Raw genomic sequence first — 21,888 nt, 5'->3', positions numbered from 1 at the left:
TATCTGTGTAGCTAAAATGTGCTGCTATGATTTTAAAGGCATTTAATGTGTACTGCCTCTACAGCCCATCACCTCCCTAATGGACCACAATGCATTTTCCTTCATAGGGCCTTCCCGGTGTTGCTGGGGCTCCTGGCCTCCCTGGACCCCGCGGTATTCCTGGCCCTGTTGGTGCTGCTGGTGCTACTGGTGCCAGAGGACTTGTTGTAAGTGGTCATGACTGTGGTTCTCATCATCCTGAAATGCCAGCTCTGCCATCATTTTATTACTATCTAGACTTCCGCTTGTAGTTTTATTATTCCTATTTTTCTCTTCCTTAGCGTTTTTAGTTTATATTTCTTATGTAAGTGCATGTATGTACACTCCCGTCTGCTATTTGCACACAGACACCCCCCTCCTGTTATCTTCGATCATTACCTCAAGGTAAATAAGGCAAAGTCCTACAATATCAGTTTTGTCCCTTTGACCAATACCATTCCCCTGTAGGCAATTTAAATATGAACTGGGTACATTTCTTAGAGAACTTGAGCTTCTCTTTACCTTGACCCACAAATATTCTAAGAGATTTGTCTGCAAGAGAGTTTCAACATGTTTGTCATTTGACTACTGTTCTGTATTGAACCCTAGGGTGAGCCTGGTCCAGCTGGCTCCAAAGGAGAGAGCGGTAACAAGGGTGAGCCCGTAAGTAGCTCTATCATCACAATTTTATAAAGTTAATTGTTTTTTTTTTAATTTCAGTTTCTCCAGCTGGACATGGTATAAAAATTATTTTTTTACTCCCTCTTCTTTTGTTCTTTTCATTAAACAGGGCTCTGCTGGGCCCCAAGGTCCTCCTGGTCCCAGTGGTGAAGAAGGAAAGAGAGGCCCTAATGGGGAAGCTGGATCTGCTGGCCCTCCAGGACCTCCTGGGCTGAGAGTAGGTTTCAAATGCTCCCAACATCCAAACACACCAGAGGCAGATTATGACACCCCTTCATTGGGAATTGGTCAAAATTACTGACTGTATTTTCTTAGGCAAAAAAAAGCATCTGCTTTCCATCTGCCTTATTAAATCAGTGACTCTCAATTTAATATGTTATAAAATGGCCTGGAAACAATGTTGACCTACTTTTGCAGGATGCTTATCTAAGAATTCCTCTAGGGGTTGGGTGAAGTGTTTTGGCTTGGTTTGTGTCTGTATCTGCCCTGTAAGGAGATCATGCTATTTTAACAAACTCTACCTTATCAAAGTCCAGAGATTTCTTTAATTCCCTCATGTACTTTCTTGCAGGGTGGTCCTGGTTCTCGTGGTCTTCCTGGAGCTGATGGCAGAGCTGGCGTCATGGTAAGCTGTCCATCACTTACTTCCTAGAAAGGAACTTGATGCTTCTCGTGGTGGGTGTGTCATCAGCTTTAGCATCCTCCTCCTCTATCTCTTTTTCTTTTTCTTTTTTTTTCTTTTTTTTTCGAACAGGGCCCTCCTGGTAGTCGTGGTGCAAGTGGCCCTGCTGGAGTCCGAGGCCCCAATGGAGATGCTGGTCGCCCTGGGGAGCCCGGTCTCATGGGACCCAGAGTAAGTTTCAGACTGATTCTGAGCAAATCACACCTGGCATTACTTCCTTCTTTTAAGGGTTGGTTAATATTGAAGATAACAATAAAAACATCAAAAGTAAATTTGTTAGTAGTCTTGCTGACAGTCGCATTTTTAACTTTATCAAAGCTCAGTAGATATTTTCATGTATTTAATTAGTTCATACATTTTCTATCTATTACTTGATACAATGGCTATGAGGTTTTTGGAAGAACAGATCTATTTTAATATATTCAAATTAGGTTGGTTCTCCTGTCAGCATGAATCTTTTATCTTAATTTGTGAGTTTTATATAAGGTGTTCATGAAGTGTATTAGGACTATACATTATTCGTTTATTAGATTCATAAGTGAAGTCATTTTCCCCACAATCACAAAGTGCTATAATGTATTCAGCATCACACTGGCTATGGAGAAATAACCTCTAGGTCCATAGACACACTAATCCATAGCAATAGAGTAATTTTTCGCCTCCATTATCTCTTATGGGTGAATATCAACTGTAATTGTATCATAAACAAGCAATAGGGACACCAAATATAGCAATAAGAAATCCACTTTGGAAATTGCTTGCTAAAAGTATTAGTTTTTCTCTTATGAGGTAAATAACATGATACATTTTGCCCATATAGCATGCTGCTTAACAGTTTCTTGAGATATCTATAAATGGGTGAGTTGCACTAAATTTCTGTCAAAGGAAAGCCACAAAAAAAATAGACGAAAAATTTCAGAACTCTTCACACTTCCCAGCTAGTGGCTAATATTCCTAACAATTTACCCTAGGCAACAAACAAAAAGTGGAGGGAAAAAGTGCGTTTGTTAGACTTTAGTTAATCTGAGGCTTGAGTATGTAAGTTAAAGTGCCAGTATAGAAGCATCCTCATTTATTTTATAGGGTCTTCCTGGTTCCCCTGGAAATATCGGCCCTGCTGGAAAAGAAGGTCCTGTCGTAAGTATAGCTCATTTTCCATTATATTTTCAAGGACACTTATTGCACCCTTATCAAGTCTATTTTGTGGCTTATTTATACATGAACACATTGAAAATAAATATCAGACACATATATCATCTGGGAATGCAGAGTAATAGATTGTAATTATGGAGTCCAAATGAATGCAGGACTGAAAGCAGAGCAGGGCAGAGAAAAACATGGCAGGGAAAATTGAAGCAGGTGACAAGGGGATGACAAGAGAAGGGAACGAGGGAAATTGCGTACATACGAGATTGAATTGGCTATGTGTGTACCGACATCCTCGTTAGAAAAGGAAAATGGATTCATAATTTATTGACGCTTTATACAAGAAGCTCTACACATTCAGAAAACTATTCTGTTTCATCTGTGGCAGCATCATAAACTTGAGGTCGTGAGAATATGTTGACACTGAGTAAACTTGAAATTACTCTGCTTTCAGGGCCTCCCTGGCATTGACGGCAGGCCTGGCCCAATTGGCCCAGCTGGAGCGAGAGGAGAGCCTGGCAACATTGGATTCCCTGGACCCAAAGGCCCCACTGTAAGAATCATCACAACTTTCTTACCCTCAGCACTTCTTGTGGCCACATTTTACCAAACTCCAGTATTTCTCTCCTGCAAATCAGTCCAGTCTCAGGGAGTTTCCTTTCAACACAGGAAAACTGCAGGCCACTATCACATTAAAAGTTTACCTCCAGTGTATTCTTATATCCCTGCTGAAAATCCATCTCCTGAGCCCCATGCTTCCACAGACACAGGGACATCTTACTGTACATGGAGCTGCATGGTGATGGATCATCCTTAGATCACAGAATCCACAGACTAGGGATCTCAAAAGGACACAAAAACAAGCAGGAAATCAACATTCCAAAATCATCACGGTTAATTTGACATTAAATGTATAAGGCTGTTTTTTGTTTTGTTTTGTTTTTCATTTTTTCTATAGGGTGATCCTGGCAAAAATGGTGATAAAGGTCATGCTGGTCTTGCTGGTGCTCGGGTAGGTGCTAACTTGTGTACAGATCTATTCACATAGCATTCATCTAAGAACTGCACTTTTTTTTTTTTTTTTTTTACATCATCTAATATCATTTTGTCACTTTCTTTTCAAGATAGCATCCCCAGGGGTCCTTTTACCATCATAAAATGCCTTTTTTAAAAACCAAATTTATAAAACAGTGAGCAAAAACAAATCAGAATATACATTAGGTCAAAAATGCAGAAGCCCTTGGCTTTTATTTTATTCATTTTGTAATTAAAAGGGTATGAATATGTAGTAGCATTCTCTGGCCTTTATAAATTGCCTTGTATCTGCATACTTTGCTTGATTCATATCAAAAGTTAGTAGGCAAACCCAAAAACATATATACCTACTATGTACCCACACAAATTAAAAATTTAAAAAGTTAGTAGGCAGTATTTGGGCTTTGGTGGGAACCCACAATGAATTTAATTCATGCTAAAATGACAAACTTGTTTTAAGGAAGTAATACATGAGGCTTTGAGACATCATCTTAAACTACCTGGCTTACAGGTAACCATCAGCCTTTCTGTTAAACATTTTTAGGGCGCTCCAGGTCCCGATGGAAACAATGGTGCTCAGGGACCTCCTGGACCACAGGTGAGTATTCCTCCCACTCTTGTGCTCTTCTGCACTAGAATGTGTATAGTCTCTCAAACTGACCCATCTCCATTTTTCAATCCAAAAGTTATATATATCTAGACAACAGTGGTGACATACATTGCTATTTATGCTCTCTTTCCTGTCACTTTCAGGGTGTCCAAGGTGGAAAAGGTGAACAGGGTCCCGCTGGTCCTCCAGGTTTCCAGGTAAGTCAACTCAAACGTACACAATACTGCCTTTGGTCAGCCTATTGAGCTGTAAATCACCATACCATACCTCTCTCCTCCACCACAATAAACATGATTTCAGGACCAAAGCAAAGAAAGGTGCATTTTTTTCAAACTAACTTCTGTGTAATGCTTTAATAACATACAATCATGCTCATATTGACATTTGGTAGCCACCACCCTGAAACTCAATTATTAGCAAATCTCCTGAACATAGCCATAGGATTGAGATTTGTATTTCTTTTCATTTTTAGGGTCTGCCTGGCCCCTCAGGGCCAGCTGGTGAAGTTGGCAAACCAGGAGAAAGGGTGAGTAAAACAAGTAGTAGTAAGTGGTAACTACTAAACTTGAGAATTTCCCCGTTTAATACCCTACTGCTATGCAATTATAATATGTAAAAGAAAATTTCATATTTCATATGTTAATGATAGTGTTTTACATATGTTGGTGCTGATGGAGAGAATGAGCCAAATTACTTTAGTTCTGATTACTTTGTTTTACAGATTTAATGAAACATCACCTTATGAAAGTAAAATCTATCAATGAATATTTTATTTAATAGCCTTGCTTTTTGTATTGTTCTTGATAACATTAAGATACAAATTATTTCCTTCCCCATAGTGAAAAAGTAAATGCACAATTTTCAATCAAACTAGATCCTGAAAAATTGCTTTTATATTTTTCTTGGCATTCAGACATGACACTGCTATCCACAATCAGGGCATGAGTTCTGAGTCATTTTCTCTCTAATTGTGATGAATGTGCCTCAATTTAGTTACATTCTGTGGCCTGGTCTCCTTTATCAATAGTGGGGCACATTAAGGAGACAGCTGGTCAGTGATAAAAGAGATACACTTGGGTATACAATTAACTAGGTAATGTACAGAATATGATAATTTCTCTTAAGAAGACGGTCTGTCATATAGCTAAAAATAGGCAATGTCTAATATTATTCATTATTATTTATCTTTTTATTGAAGGAAACAGTCTGTTTTGTCACTTTTTAAAAAAGCAATAAACTAAATAATGGGAAACAAATTTTTTGATACTAAGTTCTGGGATGGATACATTTTTGTCACCAATAAAATTCTCTCTTTCTGTATCTTTCCATACTAAAAGTTGTTCTTATTAGCCTGTGTACTTATGCACTCATGTAGATAGTGCCAGCTTTATTTCACTCTTTCAAAATTTTTCAAATATCTTAATCATAAGTGAATTTAGAGATCACACACAAATTTCATGCTTTATTCTCATGCTTTGTCTAGGGTCTCCATGGTGAGTTTGGTCTCCCTGGTCCTGCTGGTGCAAGAGTAAGTGTTACTTCATTACTTTCATAAACTCTAGCAATGTGTTTTAAAAAGTAGTAGTGCTTTCTCCTTAAAGCCACTGATGACCCTGCAACAAGTCTCTGATGCTCTTCTACAGTCAGATGTAATCTGTAGAGAGAATTAGATTTCTAAGTTGATAGTAGAATCTTTTGTTTCATTGCTCATATTTCCTATCCAATATTTACATAGTTATAAGAAACATAAATAAATCAATATATATATATGTTATCATCAGTGATTTATATAGACAACTATGCTACATTTGTGACAGTGGCTCAGAAAAATAATATCTTACTAAGATCTAACGTTAATTTTGGCAATGTGTGTTGATGTTCAAAGCCTAAAGCCGAAATTATGAGTAGTCATATAAAGAAAAAAATACTTAGTTTCTCTGTGGGTATTAGCATCACTGAAACAATTAATCTGCCCTGAAAAGATTCCATCATGTCACTAGTTAACACATATGTAGAAAGCTCAAAGAACCAACTTATAACAAGGTCCTTTGAAACAGATACAATGTGGACCTATGTGATAAATATTTTGGGCTACAGAATGCTATGTTCTAGTGATATTTAGATGTAAATTGGGAGATATTTAGATAGACATAGATTATATATACAAATACATGTATCAAATATAATATATATGAATATTATAACTGTTACATCATTATTACACAAGGTTATAAAAAGGGGGCACAGATAGGAGAATATCTGATCTTATCTACATCTGCCATTGCTATTCAACTAAAATGACACAATCTTTTCCTTTGAATAATACACATAACTGGCATCTGTTTTTACCTATGGATTTATCACAGAAAAGACTCCCCAAAGAAGGGGAATGAATTGCAAAAGTTGGATATTATACTCTAGAAGCAACAAATTCTGGAGTTGTAGTCATGGGACATTAGAGCTAAATGACACTTTAGAGAATATCTCATCAATCTCTTCATTTTACTAGTGGAGAAATTAGGAACAAAAGAAATTTTAATTTGCTAACAAATGCAGAACCAAGGCTCGGAAGCTACACAAGTGTAAACTCTCATGTGTAAAATAATATCACTGAAAGTGATGAATGGTGCAACACTTCTTCTAATCACTTTTTTCCAGGGGGAACGCGGTCCCCCAGGTGAGAGTGGTGCTGCCGGTCCTACTGGTCCTATTGGAAGCCGAGGTCCTTCTGGACCCCCAGGGCCTGATGGAAACAAGGTAAAATCTTATGTCTTATATATTGCTGGTTTGGCCCAGTCTGCCTAGAATGAGTGGACCCTTTAAATAGAAAGATAATTGCTTTTCAGATTTTTATTTATTTCCAGTTCTGTGATGACTTCCCTCTCAGTAAAAAGCAATCTGATTCCAGTGGACCTGAATTATTCTAAGCAAGCAAACAATAGGGAGAACTGTGGGGGAAATTCTGTGTTCCCCAAACATAAATGAATTAGTATGGGTTGTCACTCTTTTCTCATCACACTGTTTATACTTTTGTTTTAATCTAGAAATATTGTATACATTGGACATTATAGTCAGAGAAAAAAGCTTTTTATCTTCTTAACATCTCATCCCATAGAGTAAAATTTCAAAAAGTAGTCTGAATTTTAATAATAAGAGTTTATGATGATGAAAATTCATTGTGCAATACATTCACATCAAAAATTTGTCTGGAAATTTGTGTTCCAAAAATAGAATCTGTGTTTTCAATTTTAAAATAGATTTAATATACATTCCTGAAAAAGAGGTTACCTTAACCACAACAAAAAGAAGACAACTCATATTATTTTAATTCTTAACTCTAGGGGAAAAGCGTAAACATCAGTTGCAAAAAGCTATTTTAGTGTATGGAAGGATGTTCTTGGGAAAAAAATAAAAACGTAAGAGGGAGAGAGGAAATAAAGAAACTTTGGTTTTGTGAGGTAGTACTTTCAAAGGGATCTATTTATCTCAGAAGCTAGTCAACAGGTTTTAAGTATGTGGAATTGTAGGGTTTTATATGAAAATGGAAGATACGGTCTCTACTCTTAAGGAGATTAAAACGTAAACATCTCCTCAACTGACAGGGTCTCTTTCCATGTTTTCTATCCGGGCTAAGAGACTTATCCTTGAAAAATGTCTGTGGGTAAACATTTCTTACTCTCTGCTTCCCATTGTCCTATCCTCTTCTTCTCTGTGCCTGCCATCCTTAAGAGTATTGAAGCAGGTTATAGAAGAATCGCAGCTGTGCACTCCCGCTACCCTCATCTCTTCAGTCACCGTATCATTAACAGCATCTCTCTCTGCTATGTTCTCCCTCCTTTCAATAGTCCAGACCTTCTTTGTGTTTCAAAGCAGGCAAGAAGCCTGTCTAGATAACTGTTTAAATTGGAATTCTTCAAGAGTTTGTTTCTTCATTTTCTTCTTTCTCGACTAAAATTGATTTCACATGTGTTTGACTCAAGGGTGAACCTGGTGTGGTTGGTGCTGCAGGCACTGCTGGTCCATCTGGTCCTAGTGGACTCCCAGGAGAGAGGGGTGCTGCTGGCATACCTGGAGGCAAGGGAGAAAAGGTACCCTCCCAGTGCTGAACTCTATTACATATTGTTGATGAACTCTAGCGAAGAAGGCTGCACAAGGATGCCCAAGTTTTCACAATTCTTGGCAGGTGGTCTGGTAGCATTTTGATATCTATCTATATACATTTCTCTCTGCCACCTAGCACCTACACATTTCTAAACTCACTAATCTGGCAAAATTCCTTGCTACCATGGAATTTCACACAAACAGATGGTGTTGAGTAATACATGAGGCTCATTTTAATGCCACTAACAATAATGCCTCATCCTGCCCTAATTAATGGGAAGAAGCTATATTGAACAGCTGTCAACCGTGCTGCTGCGTTAGTTATGCCATAAGAGTGATCAGGCGCTGCAGCCCATTGTGATGTTGCCTTACAGTTCCGTCCACATGAATCTGTACCTTGCTTGATTATGCTTCAGGAGAGTGTACAGAAATTAGAAAAGATTTTTAAACAATAATCTGGAAATGGCCTTGAATTATTTTTCCTCATTATTTTTCTCAATTAACATTCTACAGAATGGTAAGGAATCGAGTCATTGCTAAAAATCTTAAATGACTGAAAGTATCATAGCCTCTTCTGCAAAAAAGAAAAAAATTTTATATTAATTTTGATTCAAAATTTTGGTCAGAAAACAAAAAGTTGCTCTTGCTTTATGCTTTCAGGGTGAACCTGGTCTCAGAGGTGAAATTGGTAACCCTGGCAGAGATGGTGCTCGTGTGAGTAGAATTTTGTTTGTATGTTTGTTTGTACTTAGATTCTTTTTTTAACGTTTGACTTGAGAAGTTTTCCAAATTAGAACTACACACACTTTCTTTATCAAGTTTAATAAAATAATATTCCTTTCTCTCCTGAGTCTATGACTAATAATATCATTTTACATGTTTCAAAGGAAAAATTCAATGGGATTTAACCTCTTTAAAAATAATATCCTGAATTTTCTAACTTCCCTAGCGTCAACGATACCAAGTACAAACTATAGACCAAAAGCTTTAGGTTTAATAGAACATTAAATGATTGCTTCAAGGGATACCAGAGATTTAAATAAATAAATAAAAATAACTCTCTTATGCTTTAGGAAGCCAGAACCTCTAACAAGGTTCTATAGTGATTCAAACCTACTCCCTAGAAATTTATCACCCAAAGAGCAGCCCCAAAGATTAGCTGTTAATGCCATGAAGATGCCAAAGATAGTCCTGTGACAGTCTAATTACCTTATCTAGGGGGTCAGCCTCATGGGTCTTCCAGGCCACAGTTGGCCTGGATTCCTTTATTCACCTCTCCTTCGGAGCTGAAAAGTGACTATAGCACATCTGTAATAGTCTTTCTTTTGAATCACATAGTTCTAACAGTTTCAAACAAGGCTGCTCATTTGCTGCTCTCCAGGGAATTTTATAATAGCAGAAAGTTCAGATCTCCCAAATTTCTGACCTGCTATTGACTTACACATTTCCATAACCTTTATTACTCGAGTACCCTCCTTCTGAGAGTGGCTTCTAATAGTCTTGATAATTAGAACCAAAATGCATCAGAGGCCTTCTTGATGTCCAACTAGAGTGCAGTAAAAGTGTTCAGTCACTGTATAAGCACAGTCAAAAAGAATGACAAGGTTCACTCTTGATGATACAGGGTGTTATTAATAAGACATGTTTCCTTTTTGGTACTAGGGTGCTCCTGGTGCTGTAGGTGCCCCTGGTCCTGCTGGAGCCACAGGTGACCGGGTAAGCATGCATTTTCACTGAGCCAACAGCAGTATCTAAAATTTCCTGCCTTCCCTAGACCCAAAGAGCCCCAGCAATTCATTTTTATGGCTTGGTATAAAACCTACTTATTTAAAAACCTAGCTATTGTGATAGGGCAGCAGGAAACAAATGCTGTGTGTTTAAAATTACTTTTCCCTTCCTATATATGTGCCAGCTATCTGATCTATACTCTAATCCCTAGCATTTGTTTTAAAGTCTTTCCATGTTGTGCATTAACAATATCTAATGTACTGAGGCTTCTCAAAGCCTTCAATTATTTAAAAAAAAATCAATATAATACATAGCGTGCCCATTTCACATTGAACAGTCCACTTAAAATAGATCTTATTTATTGTATTGCAAAGATTGCCGCAAATAGATCAGCCCCATGTCCATCTAAAAATTAAAATGTCCTCCTGCTGGTATTGTGGGCACTGATTTATAGTGTTTTCTCAAGTGTACAAGCCATACCACTTAACCCCCAAAATGAATATAGCATTAAGTAAAAATCCACTTCATTTTACTCTGTGAAATATGCATGAGTTATCTCCTCCATGGCAACTACAGACTCACAATAGCCCACTGTCCACCACTGTTGTCTCTGCCTCCCAGTTTTTGAGCATCTATGTCAGGCACATTAACAGACTCATCTTTGGTCCCATTATAGGGTGAAGCTGGTGCTGCTGGTCCTGCTGGTCCTGCTGGTCCTCGGGGAAGCCCTGTAAGAATGAACCTGGGTCATTTTGGATACTCACACCTCACGATGTTTAGACATTGATGAACCTAGGATTGATAAGACATTTTTAAATCCTTTCTCCCACCTAGGGTGAACGTGGTGAGGTCGGTCCTGCTGGCCCCAATGGATTTGCTGGTCCTGCTGTGAGTATCACATAATGAAGATTAAGCTGAAAATATCCTAAGTTGGGGAGTAGAGTGGGTCAGAGTACTAGAGCTCTAACTGTTTCTTTCCAACAGGGTGCTGCTGGTCAACCTGGTGCTAAAGGAGAAAGAGGAGCCAAAGGGCCTAAGGGTGAAAACGGTGTCGTTGGTCCCTCAGGCCCCGTTGGAGCTGCTGGCCCATCTGTAAGTTGAATTCACTGGTGGTCCACACAACAGCTACCCATTAGATCTTACAATTAAACATATATTCGTCAAGTGCCTACTATGCAACAGGTAATACACCATATAGAAGATGGAAAATAACAGAAGGATTAACATTTGCATGCTGTTTTACAATGTATAAAAGTTTCATAAATATGGTTTTATTTTAATTTTCTGATAACTTCATAAGGGTGGCAATATTGAAGAACATTCTGACACAGATAGTCATTTTTCATTTCTACATTTTCTTCTAAGAGATGTGAGAATGATCCCCTTGAAGAAAAGAGTAGCATTTATAAGGGTTTGTTTGTGATTTGACCCCACTTTTTTCTTTGTATCTAGGGTCCAAATGGTCCCCCTGGTCCTGCTGGAAGTCGTGGTGATGGAGGCCCCCCTGTGAGTATTTACAATGGACTCTCACCACTTTTCTTTCTTCAGAATCTATTAAGGACACTTGAAGGTTTTGACATTTTTGGTAAATTTGGACTACCATGAGGAAACTTTTGAGATTCAAGTTCATTCTATTCAGAGCAATTCCGATATCGATGTTAACTTGAACTCAGCTGGAACTCAGTGTATGTTGCTATCACCTCACTTGAGGTAATAACGAAGGTGGGCCCTAGGCAGTTCAATTGTAAAGTAGGAAAAAATATTTCTTTGGTGTCTTTCATCTGTTTATTAATATGCCCCTTCTTCTGCCTGACCATGTCCTTCCCCTTTGCAGGCAATGCTATGACAATTCTCTAGAGACCCAAAAATGAACTTTACTGACTTCTTCTCTCACTGGACAGTGCTGAATGTTCTAGGTCATTTGTTATTCTTCTGTTCATGAATACCATTACTTATTAAGTGTCCATTTCCTTACCACTCAGCCAGGTGGTAAAGATAGTTATTAATGTATACACATTAATGTGTAATAATGACATAGTATCTTAGCATCATACCTTTACAACCATAAGATAATATGACAGCATTTCAGAAAGGACCATCCAAACCTTAATGCAAAATATGGGCATTGCAACTGGTGACATGCTGGTAAGGAAGATGTGTGGAGAAGGAGGGCCTTCAGGGTCCTGGCTAAATAATACCCTATATAAATCTGCCTATCTCCTACTCCTTGGTCTATCCCTGGTCACATGTACTGATTTTCCAAAAAAAAGAAAAAGAAATTCCCATCTTACCCAAATTCTTGGAGTTGATGTTGACTGTGGAATTCTAATGTGCTTGGTTCTTAGGGTATGACTGGTTTCCCTGGTGCTGCTGGACGGACTGGTCCCCCAGGACCCTCTGTAAGTAGATCACTCTAAACATGTGTCTTCATTTACTCTAGCCAAAAGATTTGGCTTCTGGTAGAAAACTGGTAAGAAACTCTTCATGAAAACACATCACTAATATTTACTATTACTCTCCTGGTCTGAAATCAGTTTTTCTGAACCATTAAGATGTTACTATCACACGTTATATTTTATAATATCAGTTTGAGAGACTTTTACTCATGTGAACCCCAGTCCGCTTTCAGGGGCATGGTCTCTTTGGAAAAAAAAAAAAAAAAAAGAACAGTTTTAGCCACATATCAGATATTTCTATATTTAATTACCCTTTATGGCTAACATTCTGCCACCATTGTTAAGGTATAATTGTTCCTGAATTTAAAGGTGGTTTGGCCTCTAATTTAATTCTGATTCAGACTCTCCTGTCAAGACTCAAGAAAATTTAATTAATTACCAAGGATTAAGTCTTCTGGTTAAGGTTTCAGGGGAAAAAAAATAGCAAAGATGTTGACTTCTAGGAATCCTTTTACAGGTTCATAACTGAAAAATATTCATTCCCTGTAGGCATTTAATTAAACCTAGTTGAGAGCGTGTGTGATTCCTCAATTATGAACAAAATGCCTATATTAGCTTTCTTTAAAAAAAAAAAAAGAAAGAAAAAGAAAAAAGAAAAGGCAGAGTCCTTCAAAACTCAGAGTCCTGTTCATTTATCATTAACTCCTATCATTCTACATAGTTCTGATTCCAATATGCCAGGGTACCAGTGGCATGACATTGTTTTTCCTCATAGAAATTTGCCATAGTCTCTCCTCCATTATTTGGTTTGTTACAGCCTTGTGAAGGAAGACAGGAGTTGCTTCTTTCTGCAAGAAAGAATGTTAAAAACTATAAATATTTCCCCCATTATTTTATTGCATCACATTGTTTGCATCTTAAGATCTAGAATCTTTGCCTCTCTCTTCCAGGCCCTTGGTGATTAACAGAAAGAAAATGACCTTGTACATTTGCTCATAGGGTATTTCTGGCCCTCCTGGTCCCCCTGGTCCTGCTGGGAAAGAAGGGCTTCGTGGTCCTCGGGGTGACCAAGGTCCAGTCGGCCGAACTGGAGAAGTAGGTGCAGTTGGTCCCCCTGGCTTTGCTGGTGAGAAGGGTCCCTCTGGAGAGGCCGGTACTGCTGTAAGTGATTTCCAACTCCTTTTTCTTAATACTTTATGTTGAATTAAAATAAAGCCCCTACACAAATCTTCAAGTGGCATCAATTTGTTGATGAGTATTGTAGACTCTCAAGTAGAGCTCAACTGAGCCAAGAAATCCGTCCAGCACACACTGAGGGGCTGTGGCTTCCATAGATGCTCACAAAGCACAAAATTGGGAAGACAATAAATTGGGAAGACAAAAAATGAGGGAACTCAGTTTTATCACAGCGGTCCTTTAAGCTATTGAGGGCACCTTACTGGTACCAGGATTAGAACAGAGTCCCATTGCTGTGGCTATCCTACTACAAATTAATCAATCTCAGTAAGTTACCAATGTCTTAAACATACACTGTCCAGTATTAGTGCTACTCTGAAAGGTGCCCCTAGTAGACCTTAGATGCCAAAGTCAAAATTTGCTTCCTTTTGAGATACTGATTTTACTGATTTCCTTTTTGTTTTTTTGTTTGTTTGTTTTGGGATGGAGCTCCCCTGTGTTGCCCAGGCTGGAGTGCAGTGGCACGATCTCAGCTCACTGCAACTTCCACCTCCCCAATTCAAGCAATTCTCGCCTCCCAAGTAGTTGGGACTACAGGCACACGCCATCATGCCTAGCTAATTTTTGTATTTTTAGTAAAGATGGGGTTTCACCATAGTCAGTCTGGTCTCGATCTCCTAACCTCAGGTGATCCACCCACCTTGACCTCCCAAAGTGCTGGGATTACACACGTGAGCCACCCCACCCAGCCTGATTTCCTTCCTTTTGTGTATATACCCAGCAGTGGGATTGCTGGATCTTATGTAGTTCTATTTTTAGTTTTTTGAGAAACCCCTCTTACTATGCACAACTATAATGTATCCATAATAATTTAAAATAATTTTTTTTATTTGTTTCCCTGCCTCATGGCCATAAAAACTCTATTTCGCCCCCCCCAAGTGTCTTTATAAATCTCAACCACATATTTTTAAATGTTGTGCCACTGGTCTCAAGGATGAATCAAATACAGAAGTATACATGCCAAGATGTAAACTCACTGTCATCACTAGAGAAAAGATATCCAAGGATATGTCCTAGTAATATGAGGTCATTTGCCTTTTTCTAAGCTGAAGACAGTTTATTCTCACAATCTTCAAGCCAACCTGTGTTATCACCTAGGCTCTTACCCATAATACTCAATATTTTTTCTCCATTTAGGGACCTCCTGGCACTCCAGGTCCTCAGGGTCTTCTTGGTGCTCCTGGTATTCTGGGTCTCCCTGGCTCAAGAGGTGAACGTGGTCTACCAGGTGTTGCTGGTGCTGTGGTGAGTACTTGACAATATTCTGACTCCATTAACATAAGAAAAGGTTTTAAAAGCTGCCACTTCAAATGTGACAGATTGATCACTGAATAACTTCACTTAAGATTTTTATTCATGGCATTTTCTTTATACAGATCACATGTCACTTGTCTAAGAAGCTTTAATACTACCTTACTTAGACACACACTATAAAGACACAGCTTAAAATTATGCAGAATGATTTTTGTTCTTTCGACACGCTTAAGAATGATACAATCTCTAATTGCATTTACTCCTCTGCAATATGAAATGCTGGCATCATTTATCCTGTAGGAAGAATGAAACTCTGGAAGTTCTGAATCATTCCATTAAACCTTATACGTGACAACAACTAGAAACCATCTCATCTCCATAAACTCTATCAACTTTATGAATTCATTTCATTTGGGATACTAAATGACATGAGGCTCACTTTTTACAGAGCAACATCCCGTGATTACATAAAGCTGGCCATCTATACGTGGAGAAGGAGGGCAGGGATGATACTAATGATACTTTTTACCACTGTGTGACCCATTCACATTCAATTTACCTTCTTTCTTCAACTAGAATCTCCTGAATAGGGTTGTTTTGGAGGGGAAGGTTAGCATTCTGTCAAATGAGAGGAATGTCATTTTATCTTCTCTGCCTATTTAGGGTGAACCTGGTCCTCTTGGCATTGCCGGCCCTCCTGGGGCCCGTGGTCCTCCTGGTGCTGTGGGTAGTCCTGGAGTCAATGGTGCTCCTGGTGAAGCTGGTCGTGATGTGAGTCCAACACTTGGTTTGTAAAATAAAACCAAGCAGGATTTCATTGTGTGAAACCTTATGTCCTCAGCAGAGGTTCTCTTGTTCCAAATTTCTGAACAAGATGGTCAGCTTCTTCGTAATAGCTACACCTAGTATTGAAAATATGAAAAACTGCTTAGGCCAAAGAATGAGCTTTTCAGTAGCACTCTGCAAAATTGGGCCCAAGTATTTAAAACATCTCTAAAAAATATCTAGGTTGGCAGGTTTTTATCCCTAGTTTTAACAGTCTGAAAGAGGGTTCATTACTACTGAGCACTGGAAGTGATGAAGACAGAGTAGCCACAACATAGGGACTGGTAGGCAGCAGAGCCTCGCCAACAACCTTAATTTGTGTGGTGTCTTCACAGGGGAACCCTGGGAACGATGGTCCCCCAGGTCGCGACGGTCAACCCGGACACAAGGTCAGTACACTGTTCATCTTTCTCTAATTCAATAGTGATTAAAATACAACCCAGATTGATGCTAAGCTTCATTTTGCCTTTGATAGGGAGAGCGTGGTTACCCTGGCAACAATGGTCCCGTTGGTGCTGCAGGTGCACCTGGTCCTCATGGCCCCGTGGGTCCTGCTGGCAAACATGGAAACCGTGGTGAAACTGTAAGTTTGTGAATATCAATCCCTCAGTGCAGCATTCTCGTGGGCTTCACTTCTGACTTCCTCACACTTGGGGATGGTGGGAGAGTGGGGAGAGGAATCTTGGGCCTGGCTAAGTTGTGTTTTTCTTTTCCATTTCACAGGGTCCTTCTGGTCCTGTTGGTCCTGCTGGTGCTGTTGGTCCAAGAGGTCCTAGTGTATGTACATGCTGAAGATTTCTTTACAAAATTAACATTTAGAGAGAATCAGTCCAAAACATCCATTAAGAAAATAAACAATATTTCAGCTAGACTTAATATTTTTAAAACATTTCAGTCCATGCTGAGAATTGATACAAATAACTTGAGCTATTTTAAATTTCTTCTGCTTGTTTGTATTAAACGATTACAAGGATCTAGCCACTTTACAGATAGCGCAACTAAAGCAGATTACTAATAGAGGTGAGAGCTTAGCTAGACCTTTACATGTCCTGAGTTACCTTTGTAAACGAATTAAGTAGTATTTGTGGTGAAGTGAGTATCATTTTTTTAAAACGGTAAGTCTTATCCACCCTTCTCTTTTTTTTTATAGGGCCCACAAGGCATTCGTGGTGATAAGGGAGAGCCCGGTGATAAGGGGCCCAGAGGTCTTCCTGGCTTAAAGGGACACAATGGATTGCAAGGTCTGCCCGGTCTCGCTGTAAGTAAACTGTAGCCATCTTGCACATAAACTGACCCTGAAGGCCTTCAGCTCAGAAGGATTTTCATATTTTCACTGCTATTGTTCCAATATAGCCTATGTAATATCCATTTCCCATTCTCTGGCTAACTCCATCTCACTCTTGGAGATAATGCTATTTCATCCTAACATGAAAGGTGAGGATTAAGGGAGATAGAAATATACACACATTAAAATCTCCTGGCAACAATGTCCTTCAACCCCACTTAAAATAAACATAATTAGAGGAATGACTAATATTGCACTGCTGAAATGGGTTGTGAAAAAAATAATTGAATATAATAGACATAATGGGAGAAAAGAGCCCCACTTTACATTTTCAATTTTCTCAATCCGGAGTCCATTTAAACTAAAGTTTCCCATTCAATTTGGAAAAAAAAAAAAAAAAAAATCTGTCTCTTGAAATGTGCTCTGAAAATGTGATTTTCCTATTCTCTCTTTAAAGGGTCACCATGGTGATCAAGGTGCTCCTGGCTCCGTGGGTCCTGCTGGTCCTAGGGTAGGTAGACTCAACAGAAGACAGTTCATCTCTGAAATAGAGGCTAAAGCGAGCAGTGAGCCCCAGGCTGCTGCTCCCTTGGTGGGATTCACCAGCTCACATGCACTTGGTGTCTGTCTTCCTTAGGGCCCTGCCGGTCCTTCTGGCCCTGCTGGAAAAGATGGTCGCACTGGACATCCTGGTACAGTTGGACCTGCTGGCATTCGAGGCCCTCAGGGTCACCAAGGTCCTGCTGTAAGTGTGATTTGGGGAAATAATAAAGAAGATCACTGACCTAAGGAATATTTTCTTCAGACTAAACCAAGACAACTATGACAACCCATTAAAGTTAGCCCCATTTCAATATATCCTCTAAAATATTTGGAAATTGTCTATATGCAATGGGCTCATTAAGCCCATCCCTGCAAGTGTGCCTGGGAGCACGTTATTTATTTACTTGAATTTGATTATTTTTTACTTATTAGAACATGCTTCCATGTGAAGCTCAATGAAAATCTTCCATGGATGTCTCTCACTGTAACAAAATATAAAGCCTCTCCTCTCTCACTTTCACCTTTGCAGGGGCCCCCTGGTCCCCCTGGCCCACCTGGACCTCCAGGCGTAAGTGGTGGTGGTTATGACTTTGGTTACGATGGAGACTTCTACAGGGCTGACCAGCCTCGCTCAGCACCTTCTCTCAGACCCAAGGATTATGAAGTTGATGCTACTCTGAAGTCTCTCAACAACCAGATTGAGACTCTTCTTACTCCTGAAGGCTCTAGAAAGAACCCAGCTCGCACATGCCGTGACTTGAGACTCAGCCACCCAGAGTGGAGCAGCGGTAGGTCAAGATGTCCAGACCAGATTGACCCTTCTCACAAGTTGAGCTTTTCAAAATTAGTTTCCATTGACATTTAGAGTGAAAATGCATTTGGGTAAACATTACATTACGTGAAATCACACACAATTAATGAAGCGTCATCTTCTGCCAACCAGCACCCGACTCATTCCTCTTAAAATGTATTTTTGCACTTTCATAGTAATAAGTACCCTGATTTGATTTTTCATGGAGGAGGGGAGGGAAGGAACTGTCTAATCTTAAAAATAGCCACTCTTTTCTTCTTAAATGTGGGGTAGACAATCAAAAATATTACTTATGAGAGTCAGTATCTTTCATTAGTTATTATTAGAATCTATGTTCTGCTCAATGAGAAGTTTCATGATCTGAATGTTATTTTCTTAAAAGGTTACTACTGGATTGACCCTAACCAAGGATGCACTATGGATGCTATCAAAGTATACTGTGATTTCTCTACTGGCGAAACCTGTATCCGGGCCCAACCTGAAAACATCCCAGCCAAGAACTGGTATAGGAGTTCTAAGGACAAGAAACATGTCTGGCTAGGAGAAACTATCAATGCTGGCAGCCAGGTGAGGAATCCCCACAAACACCTCTCCTTCTGCTAAATAATATTTTGGTAGAACTGTTTGTTAATTATCTGCATTTTAATCTCTGACAAAAATGGGCTTATTAAAAAAAAAAAAAAAAACCTGTTCCTTTCCTGGGTTCCAATTTTGTGCTAAATTGCACATTAGAAGATGGATTGATTGGACACATCCATGTAATTCAAAGTTATTATTCAAATTTGACTTAATTGGTAGTCATTGAAAAAACGGACTAATGTCATTTAGTGTGAAGAAGCACTGGCCAGCATATACCCCACACTCATGCATATGCATTTTCAGAATGTGAGCAGCTTTTCTGAATTTTTAATCAAACCTTTGCACCAACTTTACTGAATGCCTACTGGAATTCCATAAATTACAAAATTACAGAAAAAGAAAAATGTCAGAACTTCTACCTCCTCATTCTCTTATTCTAAAGAAGAAGCATATGCAAAAAAGATTAATTGGAACAGATAACGTTTTTAGATGACCTTGCCTCAGCCTACTAGGTCTTATGTTCATCTAGGTAACTGATATTTCAAAGACAAGTGAATTAAGTTTTCTTTGAAAGTACCCTTTTCCTAAGCTTGGTTCTGAGTCCACTCTTCCTGAGATCTTTTTTTTTTTTTTTTTCAGTTTGACTCTTAGTATCTGAGTCCTTCTCCAATTAACTGGAATTTCATTTTATTTTCTGTAGTTTGAATATAACATAGAAGGAGTGACTTCCAAGGAAATGGCTACCCAACTTGCCTTCATGCGCTTGCTGGCCAACTATGCCTCTCAGAACATCACCTACCACTGCAAGAACAGCATTGCATACATGGATGAGGAGACTGGCAATCTGAAAAAGGCTGTCATTCTACAGGGCTCTAATGATGTTGAACTTGTTGCTGAGGGCAACAGCAGGTTCACTTACACTGTTCTCGTAGATGGCTGCTCTGTAAGTAATAGTGAAATATGGGAATAGCTTTGGGAAGGGGGATGGGGGGGTTCTAACTTAAACCCCCACCAAGGAGGGGTCTAAAGGGGGGGTTAAATTAACAGAAGAATGAGAGAACTATCTTATTTCATCTTTATTTCATAAGTAAATTCAGTTTTTGTATGTATTTTGTATTTATTTATTTATACATATTAATTTCATATTTAAATTCAGATGATAAATTGAGAGTATTCTTATCAGATAGTACCTTCTGAAATACTGAAATGTATGCTATGTTCATGCATTGTTTTTCCTTTAGCATAAGTTTTTTAAATGGTAATGTATGCCCAGAACTTAAAATTTCTTGAGACTCCAGTGGCCTAAACTATAATTTATAGTTATGTGTATTTTATTTTACTTATTAGTATGGCCTACATTTAACTTTTAATGCTTTCTCTACAATATGCTATAAATATAAGAAAAATTAAAATTCACTAACAGCAATACTGCATACCCACCCAGGTCCTGCTCTCAAAGACACACATAGACGGACATACATGCAACAATCCTAAAAATGACTTTGTAGAGATAAGTCACTTGGAACGTGTGTTGAAATGTTGTGGGTTTTTTTGGTTTATTTGTTTGTTTTTTGTTAGACTGATAGAGAGCCCCTCCCACTGAAGACACCCTTGATACTGTTATTTCAAAGATGAACTAGTTGATCTGGGACAGACATCTTCAGAAGGACACATGCCAAACAGTGGTTCTTATGAAATCAAAGGTTCAGATGTTACCAGATTCAGAAATAGTAATGCTTTGTGTATCTATTTTCTTCTCTTTAAACAGAAAAAGACAAATGAATGGGGAAAGACAATCATTGAATACAAAACAAATAAGCCATCTCGCCTGCCCTTCCTTGATATTGCACCTTTGGACATCGGTGGTGCCGACCAGGAATTCTTTGTGGACATTGGCCCAGTCTGTTTCAAATAAATGAACTCAACCTAAATTAAAAAAGAAAGAAATTTGAAAAAAACTTTCTCTTTGCCATTTCTTCTTCTTCTTTTTTTAACTGAAAGCTGAATCCTTCCATTTCTTCTGCACATCTACTTGCTTAAATTGTGGGCAAAAGAGAAAAAGAAGGATTGATCAGAGCATTGTGCAATACGATTTCATTAACTCCCTCCCCCGCTCCCCCCAAAATTTGAAATTTTTTTTCAACACTCTTACACCTGTTATGGAAAATGTCAACCTTTGTAAGAAAACCAAAATAAAAATTGAAAAATAAAAACCATGAACATTTGCACCACTTGTGGCTTTTGAATATCTTCCACAGAGGGAAGTTTAAAACCCGAACTTCCAAAGGTTTAAACTACCTCAAAACACTTTCCCGTGAGTGTGATCCACATTGTTAGGTGCTGACCTAGGCAGAGATGAACTGAGGTCCTTGTTTTGTTTCGTTCATGATACAAAGGTGCTAATTAATAGTATTTCAGATACTTGAAGAATGTTGATGGTGCTAGAATTTCAGAAGAAATACTCCTGTATTGAGTTGTATCGTGTGGTGTATTTTTTTAAAAATTTGATTTAGCATTCATATTTTCCATCTTATTCCCAATTAAAAGTATGCAGATTATTTGCCCAAAGTTGTCCTCTTCTTCAAATTCAGCGTTTGTTCTTTGCCAGTCTCATTTTCATCTTCCATGGTTCCATGGAAGTTTTGTTTCTTGGGCAAGCAGAAAAATTAAATTGTACCTATTTTGTATATGTGAGATGTTTAAATAAATTGTGAAAAAAATGAAATAAAGCATGTTTGGTTTTCCAAAAGAACATATTGAGTAAAATTCCTTGCTTCAATGCTCTTTGCAATATAAATATGCATCTCTACCAGCCATTAGACCAAGTGCCTCTGATGAGATAGAAATTATGCAAAAAGGACAGTTTGGTGTGGTAGAAAGAGCAGAGAACGAGGACCCAGGAGAGCTGAACTCCAGTTCTGGCTCTGTTCTTTGTGGCTGAGTGACCTGAAACTCTGA

General features: G+C 38.6%; 1 protein-coding gene across 1 annotated transcript in view; it reads left to right on the top strand.

Moving 5' to 3' along the window:
• Positions 1 to 21,679, top strand: part of COL1A2 (collagen type I alpha 2 chain) — a 37,005-nt gene extending 15,326 nt beyond the window's left edge. Inside the window, exons 19-52 of the mRNA XM_023226736.2 lie at positions 108 to 206; positions 628 to 681; positions 809 to 916; positions 1,271 to 1,324; positions 1,454 to 1,552; positions 2,465 to 2,518; positions 2,982 to 3,080; positions 3,486 to 3,539; positions 4,107 to 4,160; positions 4,316 to 4,369; positions 4,645 to 4,698; positions 5,656 to 5,700; positions 6,831 to 6,929; positions 8,153 to 8,260; positions 8,934 to 8,987; positions 9,936 to 9,989; positions 10,678 to 10,731; positions 10,836 to 10,889; positions 10,986 to 11,093; positions 11,454 to 11,507; positions 12,347 to 12,400; positions 13,397 to 13,558; positions 14,771 to 14,878; positions 15,551 to 15,658; positions 16,048 to 16,101; positions 16,188 to 16,295; positions 16,436 to 16,489; positions 16,863 to 16,970; positions 17,455 to 17,508; positions 17,635 to 17,742; positions 18,070 to 18,328; positions 18,734 to 18,918; positions 19,631 to 19,873; positions 20,699 to 21,679. Of these exons, the coding sequence (XP_023082504.2) occupies positions 108 to 206; positions 628 to 681; positions 809 to 916; positions 1,271 to 1,324; positions 1,454 to 1,552; positions 2,465 to 2,518; positions 2,982 to 3,080; positions 3,486 to 3,539; positions 4,107 to 4,160; positions 4,316 to 4,369; positions 4,645 to 4,698; positions 5,656 to 5,700; positions 6,831 to 6,929; positions 8,153 to 8,260; positions 8,934 to 8,987; positions 9,936 to 9,989; positions 10,678 to 10,731; positions 10,836 to 10,889; positions 10,986 to 11,093; positions 11,454 to 11,507; positions 12,347 to 12,400; positions 13,397 to 13,558; positions 14,771 to 14,878; positions 15,551 to 15,658; positions 16,048 to 16,101; positions 16,188 to 16,295; positions 16,436 to 16,489; positions 16,863 to 16,970; positions 17,455 to 17,508; positions 17,635 to 17,742; positions 18,070 to 18,328; positions 18,734 to 18,918; positions 19,631 to 19,873; positions 20,699 to 20,845 (3,165 nt within the window). The 3' untranslated portion in view covers positions 20,846 to 21,679. The remainder of the gene's footprint in view (positions 1 to 107; positions 207 to 627; positions 682 to 808; positions 917 to 1,270; positions 1,325 to 1,453; positions 1,553 to 2,464; positions 2,519 to 2,981; positions 3,081 to 3,485; positions 3,540 to 4,106; positions 4,161 to 4,315; positions 4,370 to 4,644; positions 4,699 to 5,655; positions 5,701 to 6,830; positions 6,930 to 8,152; positions 8,261 to 8,933; positions 8,988 to 9,935; positions 9,990 to 10,677; positions 10,732 to 10,835; positions 10,890 to 10,985; positions 11,094 to 11,453; positions 11,508 to 12,346; positions 12,401 to 13,396; positions 13,559 to 14,770; positions 14,879 to 15,550; positions 15,659 to 16,047; positions 16,102 to 16,187; positions 16,296 to 16,435; positions 16,490 to 16,862; positions 16,971 to 17,454; positions 17,509 to 17,634; positions 17,743 to 18,069; positions 18,329 to 18,733; positions 18,919 to 19,630; positions 19,874 to 20,698) is intronic.
• The last annotated feature ends 209 nt before the right edge of the window (positions 21,680 to 21,888 follow it).

Source organism: Piliocolobus tephrosceles, chromosome 8, assembly GCF_002776525.5.
Source record: "Piliocolobus tephrosceles isolate RC106 chromosome 8, ASM277652v3, whole genome shotgun sequence".
In the NCBI taxonomy this organism is placed as follows: Eukaryota; Metazoa; Chordata; class Mammalia; order Primates; family Cercopithecidae; genus Piliocolobus; species Piliocolobus tephrosceles.
Note: the sequence above shows the minus strand (reverse complement) of the source record. Positions and strands in the feature narration are given on the sequence as shown.